This window comes from Emiliania huxleyi, assembly GCF_000372725.1.
Source record: "Emiliania huxleyi CCMP1516 chromosome Unknown EMIHUscaffold_117, whole genome shotgun sequence".
NCBI lineage: Eukaryota > Haptophyta > Isochrysidales > Noelaerhabdaceae > Emiliania > Emiliania huxleyi.
The window spans coordinates 71919-88275 of NW_005201421.1; the positions used below are offsets into that span (position 1 = coordinate 71919).

Genomic DNA, 16357 nt, shown 5'->3' on the forward strand with positions numbered 1-16357 from the left:
GCCGGTTCTCGCTGCAACCTTCATGCCACCTCGCGGTCGCCCCCTTCTCGTCGTTCTTTCCCTTGTCTCTTCTTCTTCTGTCGCGTCGCTCTCCTCTGCTTCGTTCTGCGGCGCCGCCGCCTCCTGCCGGTCCCTTGCTCTCGCGGCTTCTTGCGCCTTTCGGCGCATTTGCTGTGAAAGGGACAGACTTCTTCAATTTCTTGCCAACATCGGCGATCATGTTCTGTCTGTCATCAGCCCCGCCGACTCCGCTGAACCTCGACAGCTCGAACGTGCGTCATGCAGGCAACCAGCACAGGGCCGCGGCTCCGGCGGCTGGCATTCGGGAGCGGCGCCGCTCTCCTCCTCCTGCTCCTCGTCGCCAGCGTAACATCCTCCTCCTCCCGGCGGCCGCATTCAATGTTCTTTGGCCTCAGCAGCAGCTTCTGCAGCGCCACGCCCAGCAAAGTCTCCAGCCCCCTCCGGTGGGCAGAGCCCAGCACTGAGAATGACCGCGCCGCAACCGCGGATCGAATCTGCTGCAGAAACCACGATTATGCCGAGTGGTCCGGGAGCTGGACGGTGAGCAGCTTCCCGAAGCGCCTCGCGGCCGGCGAGACCATCACCTTTTACGACGTGGCCTCGCATCTGCCTCTATATCGCGCTCCGATCGGCCGCACCTTTGACGAGTTTTTCGACGAGTCGAAGGCGCACGGCTGGCCTTCGTTCCGCGACCAGGAGGTCATCTGGGAGAACGTAGTGGTCAAATCTGGTGGGGAGGTGGTGAGCGGGAACGGGACGCACCTTGGCCACAACCTGCCGGATCGCAAAGGCAATCGGCATTGCATCAACCTGGTCTGCGTTTCCGGCCCTCCGCCAACGTGAGCGACTGCTTGCAAAACGCGTGGCGGTGCAATAGGTGTATTGTGGCAGTGAGCCAGGCCGTGGGCCGTGTGAGTGAGCTCGCAGAGTCTGTGTACGTATTTGACAAGTTTAATTGCTGAGAACTTTTGGTTTGTGAGAGCTCAAACCCGTCACTCTCTCCGAACCGATCCCAGGACTTCAAAAGACACCAGACAAAACGCGTACACGGCGAGGAGCCAGGACCCACGCGCCTTCATCCCCCTGCCCCCTGTAGAGCCGTAAGTACCGAGTATACATACGCGGCCTGACAAGCTGTGCCCGAGAGCGTGTTCACGTACCCTCCGCTAGCTGCCGCGAGTCGACTACGACCCGCTACAACGCGCTGGTATGCAGGACCCGCCGGCGCTGGAACAGGGCGCCCGAGGCCGCGTCGCTCGCGAGCTGGGCGCTAAAGGACGGCCGCGTGGCGCGCGTCGCCGCTGGGGCGGGTGCCGGCGCCGCCTTGCCCCCGACGCCCTCCTGCTGCGCCGCCGCCTCCGCGCGCCTCGCCATCCGCAGCTGCATCTCCAGCATCACATTCGCCTGCGTGCCCCCCGCGGGAGGAGCGGGCGGACCGCTCGGGCGAGCGGCCGGGGCCGCGCCGGCGCCTTTGGCCATGCGCTGCTTGCGGGCCCTCTCGCCGTCGTCGCGCGCGTTGTCTGCGTGGGCCGCCTTGAGAGCGCGCACCACTCCGGCAATCGGGCCGAGCAGCTCTGCCGGGCTCGACGCGGGCTTCTCGCCCAGCCAGGCGGCGAGCGCCTGGGGGTTTAGGGTCAGGGTCAGGGCCAGGGATTAGGGTCAGGCGAGGCTTAGCTTCTCGTCTAGCCAGCCGGGCGAGCGCCTTGACGCGCCCTTCCGCCGCGGCGAAGTTGCCACGCAGCTCCTCGAGCGGCCCCTCGACCTATGCAAACGGCGAGAGGCGTGAGGCGTCGCCCCGCACGCCACGCAGCCCTCGCTCGCAGCCCCCCCGCCTCCGCGGCGAACGCGCCCATTTGCCGCGCAAACGCGCCCTCGCCGGCCTTTGCAGACTGCACCGTGCGCATGGCGGCGCCCAGCTTGGCCAGCTCGGCGCGCATCTCTCCAAGGTCGGCGTCCTTGGCGCCCTCCAGCTGGGAGAGCTGCTCGTCGAGCGCGGCCACCGACTCGGCGGCGGGCGCCTTCTCGAGGCGGCGGCAGAGGTAGTGCAGCAGCGTCGTCTGCGAGTCGGCGGACTTGACCTGCACCAGCTTGGCCAGGTCGGCGAGCTTGAAGCCGTAGGCGCCGCCGCGCGCCGACTGGCCGTTGAGGTAGTTTCCGACGCAGAGCACTCGCTGCAGGAAGGAGCGGAGGCCCTGCGATGAGAAGACCTGCAGCGAGGGCTCGGCGAGGGCTCGGAGGAGGCTCGTGGGCGGGGAGCGGGCGGCCCCACACGCAAGAGAGACCTGCTCGATGGCCTCGGCGAGCATCGCAACCTCCTCCCCCATCGCCGCGACCGCGGGACCGAGCGTGAGCGTCGCCTGACGGGCAGGGCCAAGTGTGTTCGCCCGTGGCGCGCCGCCCCTCCACACCGCTGCCCGCGTGAGTCTGTGGCCGCCTGCAGGCAGTTGAGCCGCAGGCCGAGCCGGTCGACCTCGCCGAGGCAGAGAAAGAGCTGCTCGACGCGGCCGAGCGACTCGCGCTCCCCCGAGAACTCGCGCACCGTCTCGAGCTCCTCCGCGGTGGGCATCGCCGACAGGAGCGCCGACACCTGCTCCAGCGAGAGCGGCGGCCCGTCGCACACGCGCGCCTTGATCTCGCCGTCCGGCAGCCGGAGCCTCGCCATGGCGATGGCGACGTTGTTGGAGCGCTTGACGTCGATGAGCGCGATGTTCTTCTCGGCCTTGCCCTTGGCCGCCGCCGGCGCGCCCTTGCTCTCCTTCTTGGCCGCGGCGGGAGGCGCGATCCCAAAGACCTCTTCCACCTCCGCCGGGTCGAGGTCCGCCTAAGAATAGATCCAGACCTACTGACGGGCGAATCGAGAGCGACCACCCCTCCGCCGGCCCTTTCCGCCTTGGAGTCGTCGATCTCTTCGAGCCACACCGTGCCGGCCAGCCGCGCGTCGGGGATCTTGGACCAGTGGAGAGGCTTCAGGGGGAGGGCGGGGGTCCGCTTCGCCTTTGGCGGGACGAGCGGCCGCGCCAGGCTCGGAGGCACGGGTGGCGGAGGGGGGGCGCCCGGAGTCGACGGCGGCGGAGGGGCAGGAGGAGGAGGAGGGGCGCCACCGGCGATCGGCGGCGGCAAGGGGGCGCCGCCGAGGGGCGGCGGAGCGAGGGGCGGCGGAGCGAGCGGCGGCGGAGCGAGCGGCGGTGGCGCCAGAGGCGGCGGAGCGAGCGGCGGCGGAGCGAGCGGCGGTGGCGCCAGAGGCGGCGGTGCGAGCGGCGGCGGAGCGAGGGGCGGTGGCGCCAGAGGCGGCGGTGCGAGCGGCGGCGGAGGAGCGAGGGGCGGTGGCGCGAGAGGAGGTGGCGTGGCCGGTGGCGGCGCGGCAGGCGGCGGCGGCGTCTTCTTGAGCGCTTCGAGCTCGGCCTCGGCCCGAGCGAGGGCCTCCCTCAGCTGAGCGATCGACGCGTCCCTCTCCTTGAGGCTCTCTCCGAGGGCCTCGCCCGCATCGCTCGCATCGCCGGTCGCCTCTCCGGAGGCGGCGGCGGCGCCTCGGACCACCTTCTCTGACGCCGCTGCCGCTTCCGCGGCGGCCTGCACGGCGCGAGCCTTCTCCAGGGACTCTGCCGCCTCGCTCCTGGCCGCAGCCTCCTTCGCCTCTGCCGCTTCCGCCGCGCCTTGCGCTGCGGCAGCCTGCTCTTTTGCCTTTGCGGCCTCGCGGCGCCAGCGCTCCACCTCGGCCTCAAGCGCTCGCACCGCCTCGGAGTGCGCAGCCGCGGTCTCGTCCGCCGATGCGTCTTCCTGCGTGCCGCGCGAGGGCGGCGGCGGCGCTGGCGGCTGTGCGACGGCGGGCGGCGGCTGCGATGGCGGTGAAGGCCGCGCTTGTGGCGAGGGCTTGGGAGGAGGGCCACCCGGCGGTGGCGGCGGCTTCCCTCGCGGTGGCGGCGGCTTCCCTCGCGGCGGCGGTGGCGGCCGCGCCGGAGCCGGTGCGTCGCGGCTGCAGCCTTGGTCGCCCGCTGTCTGTAGCTCGGTGGAGTCCTCAGCCATCTCTCGGTCGAAGATTCGGACTTGCGTGTCGAGCTCGTCGCCGCGGCCAGAGAGGAGCCGGCGCGACGCCTCGAGGAAGCCCGCGGCCGCGAGCTCGCCGCGCAGCTCAACGCGGTCGCTGATGGACGCGCGGCCCGACACGAGGGCGTTGAGCAGCTGCAGCAGCCAACGTTGCGCGAGCCGCCGGGGCGGCGCCAATGCCTCGACAATCGGCTGGAAGCGCGCGCCCGCTGCGTCGGTGTCGGAACAGCCGTGCAGAAGGGCGAGCTGCTCGAGCGCGGAAAGGACGCTCCTCGCTCCCGCCTCCGAGTAGAGCGCCACCGCGCAGAGCACCTCGCTCGCAGCCCGCAGCAGCGGCTCGCGACCCGGAGCATCGCAGAGCAGCAAGGAGCCGCCGCCACCGGCAAAAGAGGAGCAGACCGCAGGGTGGGAGGCAACCGCGGCGAGTCCGACCTCGGCATCCGCCAGCACGGCAACGCACCGGATGGCCACGTCGAGCGTGGCCCAGTCCGCCTCAGGCCGCTCTGCGCGCGAGCAAAGGGAGCGAAGGAGCGCGGAGAGGGCGTCGAGTCCTCCACAGGCCACGAACTCGGCCGACCACTCGCCCGAGCCGGCCAGCCTGGCGAGGCACTCCTGCACAGCCTCGAGCGAGCTCGCCTCTTCGCTGCGAAGCCGGGCGACAAGGTCGCGAGGGCGGAGGCTCGATGCGTTAGCTGCCGTTGACAGACACTCTCGCTTCTTGCTCGCCGGCCACGCCTCCATCTCTCCCAGCCGTGCGGCGGGAAGCGATAGCCCCGAAAGGAGCACGGTGAAGGCGCTGCTGACCGCCTCGTCGTCCACCGCCTCGAATGCCGCATCGATTGCTTGCTCCGCCCGGATGGCCTCCTCCGCCGCGCCGTGGCCCTTTGAGTTTCTGCTGCTCTTGCCGCCGCCAAACAGGCCACTGATGACGTTCCGAGTCGAAGACGCCGTGTCGCCGATGGCGGCCCACGTCGAGGATGCCGCGCCGACGGGAGCCGCCCGCGGTGCCGAGGCTTGTCCACGAAGGGCGGCCGTCGAGATGGCGCCCAGCCACTTCTCTCGGTCGCGGGAGGTGCGGACGCAGTAGGTCTTTCTTGCGGTCGTTGTCTGGATGGTAAAGTACCACGGGTCGTGCACAGGAGGCCGGGCACGGGCAGGCGGGTCGGACTCCGCCGCAGACAGCACCGTCTTGGCGCCATCGCGCATGAGGAGCTTTCGCTGCGCATCCGAAGGGCTCTCGTAGTAGCAGAGCTCGCAGCCTCGCAGGACGGCGTAGATCTTCTTCCAACCGCCGCCCTTCTCCTTGAGCTTGAAGAGGTAGCCGGCCTGCGGAGCGCGGTACTGCTCGGAAAGAACGGGCATTTTTAGGCGGTGGAGTTTGGTCGGGACGACCGAAATTCAGCTGGTTTTAAAATATTTTTCTTTTTTCCTGACACGAGAGGAAGAGGCAGACGCCCAAGGGCAAACATGGGAGACGGCTAGCACCACACTCCTTGCCTAAAATCCCTGTGTGGTGTCGGGACGACCGAACAGCTGAAGCCTGTCCGAAAAGAAAAAAACGGTGAAGTCCAAGCATGTCGATTGTGCCGAGGAATGGGAGATAGGTGACTGTATCGGCACCCTGAAGATCTTCTACCGCGAGCGGAGCCACCTCCAGCTCTTGTCGCTGATCCCGCCCGACAGGCCGGCTGCCACCTCCGCCGCCGCCACCACCTCCGCCGCCGCCGCTTCGTCTCGCTCCAAGCGGCCTCGGCCTGGTTCGAAGGCCGACGATCCAATCAACCTCAGCTAATCCACACAGTCCGTCGCGCGCCTTGAAGCTGCGAGCCTAGGGCGGAGGAGCGGACGGCGGAGCGCAGCCTGCTGCGCACGCGTTTTGCCCCTCTGCAGCAGCGTATCTTATTTTGAAACTATACAGTAACACAACATTCGAAATCGCGCGAGCGACGTCTGACGACGTCTGTAGTAGACACGGTACGGCTTTATCGTCGCCGAGACGTCGCGCCGTGAGCCGAGCGAGGTAAGGTAAGGTAAGGTAAACTTCTCCACACACACGAGGTGGTGGGGCAAGGGGGGGCAACCCTCGCGTCTCCACATCTGACGACAGGAGCCCCACGGCATTCAAAGTGCAAGGCCCAGTGCGCGTGGGTGAGCGGTGTGTGTGTGTGTGTGTGTGTGTGTGTGTGTGTGTGTGTGTGTGTGTGAGCGAGACTTGACCCCACATGAGACTTGGCGTCGCGACGGCGTGTGAAATCGTAGGAATCGGTTGGATCCGCGTGCGGGGGCCGGGGACCACTATAAAGACCGGACCCCGCTCGCCACTCTACACTCCGACTCCTGTCAGGTCGCCGCATCTAACCAACCGCGCCGCTCCCCCTCTCTGCCCCCTGGGTCTGGAGCCTCCGCCGCGCCGCTCCCGTCGCGTCACGACCACAGCTCCTTGACAAGCCTGCCCTCGCCCTCCATCCGAGACACGAAGGCGGCAGCCTCCGCCTCGCTCAGCTTGCCGTGCTCGACGGCGGTGCGCTGGAGCGCCAGCACAACCTCCCTCCCCATGGCGGTGCCGCCGCAGATGTAGAGGTGGCCGCCGCGGCAGCCCAGCAGCGACCACACCTCCCTCCCGTCCTCGCGCAGCAAGTCCTGCACGTACACCTACCGCACGTTCTCACGGACGAGTCCTGGACGCATCCCGTCCTCGCGCTGCAATTTGTCGCAGCGCCCACACCTTGCGCGCTCCGTCGCGCGAAAAGGCGCAGCGCAGCGTGCCGAGCAGCTTGCCCTCGAGGGCGGCGGCCAGCTCGTCCTCGTACAGGTAGTCGCCCCGCGCGTGCCGGCAGCCAAAGTAGAGCCGCGTCGGCCCCGTCCGGCCGCGCCCCTCTGCCGCAGCCACGCGCATCTCCTGCAGGGCGGCGCGGATCCACAGAGTCAACGAGTGGCCACGCTCATTGCTACGGTCGGAGGGGTGCCGCAGTCTCCTGCAGGAAGGCGCGGAACGGGGCGATGCCGGTGCCGGGACCGACCATCACCACCGGCGTGGCGCCGTCGCAAGGCAAGCGGAACGAGGAGCGGCGCACAAACGCGACGACGGACCGGCCGGCGGCCGCCGCCTCGAGCTGCGTGCTGCAGACTCCGAGCTTGGTGCGGTGCGGAGCGTCCCTGAACGGCTCGCGCAGCACCTGGCCTCGGGGCGACCTCGGGTGAACCTCGGGCGATCTCGGGCGATCTCGGGTGACCTCTGCTGATCTCGGGGCGACCTCGGGCGATCTCCGGTGATCTCGGGTGATCTCGGGTGATCTCGGCACCTTGACGGTCAAATGCAGCGTCGTGCGGTCGAGCGACGGCGAGGAGGAGATGGTGTAGTAGCGCGGCGCGAGGCGGGGCAAGAGCTCGAGCAAGCCTAATGGACGACGGGCGGTGACTCACAGCCTCGCACCGTCCACGAGGCGGGGCGCGAGCTCGAGCAAGCCTCCGAGCGGCGGAGAGAGGGAGGGCATCTCCTGCAGCAGCTCCGCGGCGCCCCGGCCCGCCGCGACGACGTGCGCGGCGTACTCCTCCTTGCCCGCCCGCGAGGAGAGGTGCCTTCATCCACAACGCGGCAGCAAAGTCAGGTCCCTCGCCCGCCCCGGCCCGCCCTTGCCCGCGCCCGCGAGGGAGGAGGAGGCGCCTCAGCCGCGCCGCCTCGGCAGGGTCGGCTGCGTGCGCCGCCAGGAAGCGGAGCAGTGGCTTGGACGCGGCCGCGCGCAAGTCTGCGACCCAGCGCAGCGCCTGCCCGACCGCGCACGGGGTCGGGAGGATCGGGTTAGGGCTAGGGCTGCGGGTCTGGGGTGGCTAGGGTTAGCAGCGCCTGCCCGACCGTGCACGGGGTCGGCAGCGGCGGCGGCGGCGCGTCCGACCCGGCGGAGGGGTGGGCGAGGCGGAGGCGGAAGGTGGAGAGCGGGTCGAGGCCGAGCCGCGCGGCGGTGGCGGCGGCGAGGGCGGCGCCTGGGGTAAGGGGTCAGGGCCAGGGTCAGGGTCAGGGTCAGGGTCAGGGTCAGGGTCAGGGTCAGGGTCAGGGTCAGGGTCAGGGTCAGGGTCAGGGTCAGGGTCAGGGATAGGGTCAGGGTCAGGGTCAGGGTCAGGGTCAGGGTCAGGGATAGGGATAGGGATAGGGTCAGGGTTGGGATCTGGGTCCGGGTCCGGGTCTCGGGTGGAGGCGGCGAGAGCGGCGCCGTTGTCGCAGAGGACAGCGAGGTCGTCGGCGCACTCGTACCTCAGCCAGGTGACTCCGCGCCCGTCGCCTGCAGGGACATGTCCACGACACGTCCGGGACATGCCCGCACCTCAGCCGGGTGACTCCGCGCCCGTCGCCCGCGGAGAGCGAGATGTGGCGGACCGATCCGCTGGACGCGTCCCGGCAGAGCTCGCGGTTCTCGCAGACCTGCGGGACGTGCCACGGACATGTCATGTCATGTCATCGACATTCACGGACCTGATGTCATGGTGAGAGCGTCAAAAGTCAGGCCTGGCCCGCCGCCAGGCGCTGCTTCGGAAAGACGGCTCCGAGCCAGGCGAGGGGAGGCGCGTCGGAGCCAGGCTCGGAAACGCCGCCCGCCGCCGCCGCCGCCGACGGCGCCGCCGCCGACGGCGCCGCCGCCGCCACGACGGCGACGTAGCTCGGCGCGGGCGCCTCCTCCTCCGCCTCCTCCTGGCCGTCTGCCTGGTCGGACCCGCCGCAGAGGGCCACCCACAGGGAGGCGCGCCACGACTCAAAGTCGGCGTCGATGTCGCCGTCGTCGTCTCCCAGCCCGAGCGGCGCCAGCCTGCAGGAAGGGTCCAGGAAGGGTCCGGGAGAGGGCCTAGTCGCGCAGTCGGCGAGACACAGGCGGAGCGGTGTGCCGTCTCGCTCCGAGGGCGGAGAGGCGCGCGTCCACCCACTTGCCCATCGAGTTGTAGTGCTCGTACTGCGTGTTGCCTACCTCTCCACGTGCCGGTGTGAGCTGACCCGCCCGCCATCGCCTCACTCCTCTCGCCACTGGTCGCCGAGCCCAAACGCTGCATACTGCAGCGCCGCGAGGCAGCCGGGCTCGCGCGACGCGTCGCTGGCCCAGCGGTGGAAGGCGACCGTGTTGTCGGTCGGGTCTCCCTCGCCGTGTGTCGCCAGCAAGAAGACGCAGGGCCCCTCCACGCCGCCCAGCTCCTCTGGCGGGAGCTCCTCGAGGTCGAGCGCCCGTGCGGCGTACCCCCGCACACGCGCCTCGCGCATCAGCGTGGTCGCGAAGCCCTCAGCCGTGCCCGTCTGCGAGCCGAACAGGATCGTCATCGGCCCGCGACCCGCCGCTTTCGCGCCGACGGCTCGGACGGGCGCCGACGGCTCTTCTCGAGGCGGAGGAGGAGCGCGCCGGCCGCGCTTCCAGCGAAGCAGCAGCCAACTGGCAATAAGCACAACAATCGTGGCGAGGCCGGACGAAAGGTCGAGAGCCGGCGAGGGGTTTGGCATGTGAAGTGCCGGCGCGGCCGCAGCGTAGGGGTCGCACGAAAAAAAAAACGGGAACGCAGAATGAGCTCCCCGGCCCTGGATGTGCGGTTGATGACTGCACTCCAAGTGCTCCAAGTGCAGAAACCGGATACAAAACAAGAAAGCGGCCGCGGGGCTGATAGAGCAGGCCGGCTGCGGCTCCCGATGTACCTCCGCTTTTGGGTGGCGGTCGCGCGCTGCCGACGGCGCTCGCCGGCGCTACGGCGCTCGCGGCGCACACGCACACGCACACGCACACGCACACACACACACACACACACACACACACACACACACACACACACACACACACACACACACACACACACACACACACACACATGCACGAGCAGCGTCGGGTACCGCCGGCATGTCGACCGCCGGCAGTTGACCGGCAAGATGAAGTCCACTGCGCTCGCAAAAAATACCACCGGAAGCGCCTCGCCGAGGCGCACAATAGTCCCCATGCTGGCAACGGCCAGTTCTGTCATCCTGGGCCGCTGCGAAAATCACGGCATGCGGAGGGGGGAAAAGCCGGTGCGCCCTCGGTCCTCCCGTTTCCCTTGCGAACGAGTGTAACTCGAGCGCCGCTTTTTTCCCATGTAGAACGAAACGTAGAAAGGTTGAATGTAGTTGCAAACTTTCCCCCCGAAGGGAACTTGGAAGGGGGAAAAAGCGAATGTAGAGTTCAGCCAATAAGCAGGGAAATTTCCGGTGGCCGCGGCTTCGCGCCTCCAACGCGGCCGAAGGAGATCCATTTCCCTCGAGAGGCTCTTCGCGCGTCTGGCCGAGATGACGCTCCTCGGCCGTCGGCTGCTCCACCCCTTGCGCCGCTCCGCCGGCATGTCCTCGTCCTCCGCGCTCGCCGCAGAGGCGGCTCCGCCCTCGGCGCTGCGCTGGGCCGTGCTGCCGTGGAGCTTCTTCATCGGCGAGAATGTGCTCCTCTCGCACAACCGCGCCTCCATCATCGCGCTGTGCGGCGGCGATGAGCAGTCCTACCACGCCCTCTACAACGCCCTCTCCACCGCGGCCTGCGCCTCGCTCGGATTCGGCTACTTCTTCCGCGTCGCTGGTGCGCCTCCGCTGCGGCACGTCTCCGTGGCGGCGGTCGGCGGCAGCTTCGTCCTCCAGGCGGTCGGTCTCGCAGGCCTCTTCCAGGCGCTCCCCCGCGTGCAGCTTCCCCTGGCGAGCGAGCCGGCCCACGGCGAGCGCGCGGAGCCGGCGGCGGCGAGCAAAGCCGGCGCTGCCGCCCGGCAGTGGGTGATCCGCTGCCCGATGGACTTCAAGGGCGAGTCGGCCTCGCCAGCGGTGACGAGCCCGGACGGGCTGCACGGGCTGCACCGCGTCTCGCGGCACCCGATGCTCTGGTCGCTCGCCGCTGTTGGGCTCGGTGCGGCTCGCTCCTCTCCTCTCGTCGCCGGCCGGAGCAGGGCACCCACCGCGCCCCTCCTTCCCTTCCCCCCTCCCCCGCAGGCGGCGCGCTGGCCGTCCCCTCGGCGCCGCAGGCAGTGTGGCTGCTCGGCCCTGCCGCGATGGCGCTGCTCGGCGGAGCGCACATCGACTACCGCCACCGCCGCGGCGAGGGAGGCACGCTGAGCGCAGAGACGGAGCGCGTCACCTCGCTCCTCCCATTCGCTGCGATGGCGGCGGGCGCGCAGGCCGAGGGGGCGCTGGGCTCGCTGCAGGCGCTGGCACGCGAGCTCAAGGTCGAGAATGCCGTCCTGGGCGTGCTGCTGGCGGCGAGGTGGGCGATGACAAGGGGGAGGTAAAGCCGTAGGCAGTGGCAGAGGCAGCGCCGGCGGAGGGGTGTGTGTGAGGCCTCCCGCGACGAGGCGGGGCGGCTGGCCGGCGTGGGACGGGCTGGCGAGCAAGACGCCCATTGAGTGGTACGCAGCAGACACGGGAGGCTACGTGTTCACGGGGTGTGTGCCCCGTTTGTGCCGCGTCCCGTGCCCCCGAGTTCATTTTATAAAAGCCAGCGGCCGCTCCTCGTCTTCAAAAACATATTAAAAAGAAAAAAGAACGCGCTCTTTTTGAACATGAAGCACTGCACCCCCTCCCCTCCGCCCGACGGCTTTCCAGCTGTGCTACGCTAGGCAAGCCGTGCGCTTTCCCCGCCTCTCACGCTGGCCCCGCCGCCTACGTTCGCCGCAAGCTGCACGCCTTGATCCCCGCGACGCCTATTGCTCACCGAGCCCGCCCCGCCCGCACCACTCCCGCCGTGCGATGCGCCGCCGGAGCGGCTGTACCCCTTGGCCTCGCACCGCCTGCTCCCTCCCGCTCGCAGGTGCCGCCGCTGCCATTGAGGAGCCACGAGACGCGTCCGCTGCTGTCCATTCGCCACCCTTGCCCCGCGCTAGCCCGCACCATGCCCATCCCATTTTATGTTGCTGACGCCCGCCGTCGAGGGGAGGGCCGCTGCGGCATCTTGTCGAGCTGTCAACGCTGCGAGTAGGCGCGGCCCTCCTGAGCCCCCTTCCTCGCCATTCCCCCTCAAAGATGCTCTCAGCAGCACACCCCATGTCCATGTCAGCAGTACCCCATATATCCCCATACGTCCCCATACACCCCATGTACCCCATATACCACCTACCCCAAAGACATCTTCACAGCATTTTTGACCCTCTTTCACGTGGTTGTGCTCCGGTAGGCGCTTTCGTAGTACTCTGCACTGTAACCAGGAATAATAGTGCGCAGCATTACTCTGCAGTAGTATGATGTCATCATCAGCATTACTCCGCAGTCTGCAGCCAAGACGAATGATGACATCTTGATGACCAGCAGCATAGTGGCTGCACAGTGCAGGCCGAAGGACACCAGCCTCTGAGGTCGAGACGAGGCTGCCGGCGTCGCCGCTGCAGCTCTGGGCATCACCTGCACAAGCAAAGCAGACTTTGTTACAAAAGCGGAGGCGTGTCGACGCGCCGCGCGCTCACATACTTGGGCTCCCATGCATGGCTCGGCGCGCGCGAGTCATGCGTCACGGTCGCTCTCCGACATATGAGGCGCGTTGAACTTGCCAGTGCTGCCCTGGCCTTCTGTCTGCCCGCCCAATGGGTGGCAGGTGCCTCTGCGCGCTGGCGCGAGTCATGGCGCATGCAACGCGTCTGAATGCTCGCCTCGCCTCGCGCAAATGCGAGAGTCGTGATTTCTTGTTGGTTTTCTAAAATCTCTCTCTCAAATGCGACCGTCCTCGCAGCCGACAGTCCACCCCCTGCTAAAGAAGCACTGCGATGAATGCGGCACCGGCGACGCATGGCAGGCTGGTCATGACGCAGTTATAGGGTGTTGTGTGCCGTCAGAGTGACTCGCGCTCTACCAACCATCGCTCTACAACGCACCCGCCTCGTCACGCGGCGGATGTAGAGCTCTACATTGCTCTACAGCGCTCCAGAGCGCTCTACATCTCTACAGCTCTACAGCGCTCTACACTCTACATCCTGTACACCCTCCCTCGCTGCCCACGCCGGGGACCGAGAGAGAGAGAGAATTCTTGATACGAAACCACGACGACACACACCAGTCGACTCGCATCGGTTGCCTCCATGAACGGCGGAGCTATTCTCGCGCCCACACCACACCTGGCTCCAACGTGGACACGCCCATAGCTGGGGACACTACTAGGTCACGCATGGCATCACAGAAGTTTTATCTCTGGGCCCCGAAAGGCATCTCTAGCAGTGTCGTTACACATGCCCCCTCCCCTCCTGGGCGCATGCGCCTCACGTCTCGCCAGAGCATAAGCCCTTGGCGTGTGGCGAGACGAGTTTTTCGCCATCGCAGCGAGCAGCAACCCGCCCGCCGCAAACAGCCGGAGGCCTCGCCGCGGCACTGGCTGCGCCGCGGTCCCGCACCCGTCGACGCAGCTCCCCCCGCGGAAGACCGCGCGTAGCAACGTCTTGACGATCGAGATGAGCGTGCCTGAAGCTCGCCCACCTACTGCCCCTGAGAGTTGGTTATTGAGTGGGATCAGCTCCCCCCCTTGGGATCGAAGCCGCCACAACCTCACACCCAACATCCCAGGCGGGATCAGAAGGGGACTCCACACCGGACACCGCCCGGGCACAGCCCCCCTACCCGTCGGATCGCACAGAGGGCCCCCTCGGAGCAGCCCACACACAATCACGCATCGGCAGATTGAGTGCCTGAGTCAGGCAGACAGCACAGACAAGAGGAGAGAGAGGAGAGAGAGAGAGAGAGAGAGAGGAGAGAGGAGAGGGTGAGGGTGTGAACACACGTGAGGAGTGGGGGAGGGTGTCTGTGGTGGGCCGTAGTCCTACTACGTGGTTACAACCACGCGCCCCTCAGGAGCTTAAGGTAGAGTGGAGCGCCCTAGACGCCTCGGTGCCTCCCACCGGCGTGAAGACCATCCGGATCTATCTGCCGCGTCCTCCGTACGCAGCAGTCCCCGCGATGGCCCACGGTCCTCCGTCGCCTGGTCGAACCCCCTGCCTCCCGGTTGACCCCCCGGTCCCCGTACTCGACCATGAAATAAACTCAAAGTCCACCACAGCCACCAGCCTCCACCTCCACCCGCGAGCCGCCACCGCTGCCGCCCGCGACGCCGCCCGCCGCGTCAGATAGCCGCGACGCGCGCATCGAGTCGCGTCGGAGAGCCGCGCCGCACCAGCAGCAGCACCTGCACCACCACCAGCAGCAGCAGCACCACCACCACCACCCGAGAGAGAAGCGCACCTGCCCGACGCCGCCCGCCGCGTCAGACGCTCGCGACGCGCGCGTCGAGCCCAGTCGCACAGCCGCGCCGCGCCAGCAGCAGCATCGGCACCACCAGCAGCAGCACCACCACCACCACCAGCAACAGAGACAGGCAGTGCAGGCGCAGAGGCGCTCGCAGAGCGGCGCTCAGCGCCGCGCACGCCACGCCGCGGACCGTCGCACGAGCGCACCGTACGTCGGCGGAGAGCCGCGTCGCCAGCCGTCTCGCGAGAGAGCGGCGCCGCCGCGTGCGCGCAGCAGCCGCCGCGGCAGAGGCGAGCCGCGTCTCTCTCTCTCTCTCTCTCTCTCTCTCTCTCTCGCCGGGGACCCTCGCTCGAGGAACCCAGCTCCAAGAGACCTCGAGTGCGTGCGACACCTTGCGAGAGCCAATCGCGCCGCCCGTGGATGCTCGAGGCGGAGATCGAGCAGCTGAGGGCGTCTCCGCTCACTTCGATCTTCATCCTAACTCTCCTCACCACCGTCGTCCTCCGCAAGCTGTACCAGCTCCAACTCAAGCTGGCGACGAAAAAGGACTGAGTCATGGACGTTTGGCGCCGCGCCTTCGTCTCCGCCGCCTCCTCCTCGGTGAGGTTCGAGACCGTCGATGTCTTTTCATCGCACAAGTTTGGCGGGAACCAGCTCGCGGTGGTGCTCGACGAGCAGCGGCGTCTGTCGGACGACGTCATGCGGCGGATCGCCATCGAGTTTGGCTTCTCCGAGACGACAATCGTGCTGCCTCCAAAGTCCGAGGCCAACACCGCGTGGGTGCGCATCTTCTCAAAGGACGGCGCGACCGACCGCCGCTTGCTTCAGCCGACCGGCCGACAACAACACCCATGGTCCCGTCCCATCCGCCCGCAGGCGACGAGATGCCCTTCGCCGGCCACCCGAACGTCGGCACGGCGACGGTGCTCGCGTGGCGCCGGAGCATCTTCGGGAAGGAAGTCCGAGGGACGGTCCTGCTCGAGGAGAAGGTGAGCTGAGCCGCGCACCGTCTCTCCCCTCCCACCCTCCCACTCTCCCGCACCTCACCGCAAGGCTGGGCTGGTCCCGCTCGAGCTGATCGAAGACGAGGCGGGGCGGCCGGTTGGCGCCACGCTCACCGCCCCGGAGCCCTTCTCGCTCTCCTCGCCTCCCCTCCCCGCAGAGGCGGCGGCTGCGCTGATCGGCCTCGAGGCGAGCGAGAGATTTCTGGCACTAAACATAAAAGTATCAATGTCTTGATCACGGCTTCGCCTCGCGGCGAGCGAGAGATCTCTTGTACGAATATCATTGATGTCTTCATCACGGCTTCGCTGGTTTGCCTCGAGCAGGCGAGTGACGTCTGCGCCGCGCGCCACCCGCCGCTGGCGGCGTCCACCGGGCTGCCCTTCCTCCTCGTCGAGCTGTCCAGCCTCGCGGCTCTGGGGGGGTCACCCGAGATTCTACCCGAGATGAGCCGAGATCTGCCTCGAGGCGGTGTGCGGACCTCTCGCGCGGCGTGCCCTCCCACCGCGGCCGGGAGCCCCCCGCGAAGCCTGCCGGCGCCTTCCCCCAGGTCGCGCGGCGTGCCCTCCGCCTTCGAGGCTCTGGCAGCGGGAGGGGCGGCGACTCTGCTGCCTCCCAAGGTGCAGGCCTACGTGCGGCTCGACTTATATATTATATTTGTATGTTTATATCTTATGTTATGTTTAAGGTGCTCGCCTACGTTCGGCTCGACGGCTCGGGCGGCGGGGCGGCGAGGCTGGAGGGTGTGTAGGTAGAGGTCACTCGCCGAGCCGTCCCTGAGCCGTCATGTAGGCGGCGAGGCGGCGAGGCTGGAGCTGCGCGCCCGCATGCACCGCGCCGACGGCAGCGAGGACGCGGGGACGGGCAGTGCAAACTGCGCGCTGGCCGGCTTGCTCGCGAGCCTCGACGGCACCCCGCCAGGGCTGGTGCGGGCGCGAGTCATGCAGGTGTGCGACACGTGGAGCGGTCGCTGCTGGCGGAGCTGCTGCGCATGCTCTACGACCTCGGGCTCTACCAGCGCCACTTCGAAGAGCAGTTCCCGTCGTCCGCATACTACCTCGCACAGAGGCGCTGCAGAGATGAATGCGCGCGCCC

General features: G+C 68.1%; 5 protein-coding genes across 5 annotated transcripts in view; 3 read left to right on the forward strand and 2 right to left on the reverse strand.

The window, feature by feature from the left end:
• Positions 1-279: 279 nt before the first annotated feature.
• EMIHUDRAFT_224315 (hypothetical protein) lies at positions 280-864 on the forward strand (the record flags this gene model as incomplete). The annotated part of the gene is made up of 1 exon (XM_005790932.1): positions 280-864. One exon carries the CDS (start codon positions 280-282, stop codon positions 862-864), a length of 585 nt encoding a protein of 194 aa, XP_005790989.1.
• A 351-nt stretch (positions 865-1215) lies between these two features.
• Positions 1216-5427, reverse strand: EMIHUDRAFT_109255 (hypothetical protein; the record flags this gene model as incomplete). The annotated part of the gene is made up of 5 exons (XM_005790933.1): positions 1216-1641; positions 1917-2228; positions 2304-2378; positions 2492-2842; positions 2941-5427. The coding sequence occupies 5 exons, from the start codon at positions 5425-5427 to the stop codon at positions 1216-1218; spliced, it is 3651 nt and encodes a 1216-aa protein (XP_005790990.1).
• Positions 5428-6489: 1062 nt separating this feature from the next.
• Positions 6490-9541, reverse strand: EMIHUDRAFT_224317 (hypothetical protein; the record flags this gene model as incomplete). Its single annotated transcript, XM_005790934.1, has 7 exons — positions 6490-6717; positions 6791-6964; positions 7095-7178; positions 7615-7830; positions 8438-8482; positions 8708-8864; positions 9066-9541. The coding sequence occupies 7 exons, from the start codon at positions 9539-9541 to the stop codon at positions 6490-6492; spliced, it is 1380 nt and encodes a 459-aa protein (XP_005790991.1).
• Positions 9542-10402: 861 nt separating this feature from the next.
• EMIHUDRAFT_224318 (hypothetical protein) lies at positions 10403-11655 on the forward strand (the record flags this gene model as incomplete). The annotated part of the gene is made up of 4 exons (XM_005790935.1): positions 10403-10949; positions 11033-11303; positions 11392-11445; positions 11520-11655. The coding sequence occupies 4 exons, from the start codon at positions 10403-10405 to the stop codon at positions 11653-11655; spliced, it is 1008 nt and encodes a 335-aa protein (XP_005790992.1).
• A 3007-nt stretch (positions 11656-14662) lies between these two features.
• The window catches only part of EMIHUDRAFT_466803 (hypothetical protein), a 2216-nt gene continuing 521 nt past the window's right edge, over positions 14663-16357 (forward strand). The window contains exons 1-7 of the mRNA XM_005790936.1: positions 14663-15062; positions 15137-15249; positions 15314-15484; positions 15589-15686; positions 15813-15882; positions 15951-16005; positions 16055-16209. Coding sequence (XP_005790993.1) covers positions 14816-15062; positions 15137-15249; positions 15314-15484; positions 15589-15686; positions 15813-15882; positions 15951-16005; positions 16055-16209 — 909 coding nt within the window. The 5' untranslated portion in view covers positions 14663-14815. The remainder of the gene's footprint in view (positions 15063-15136; positions 15250-15313; positions 15485-15588; positions 15687-15812; positions 15883-15950; positions 16006-16054; positions 16210-16357) is intronic.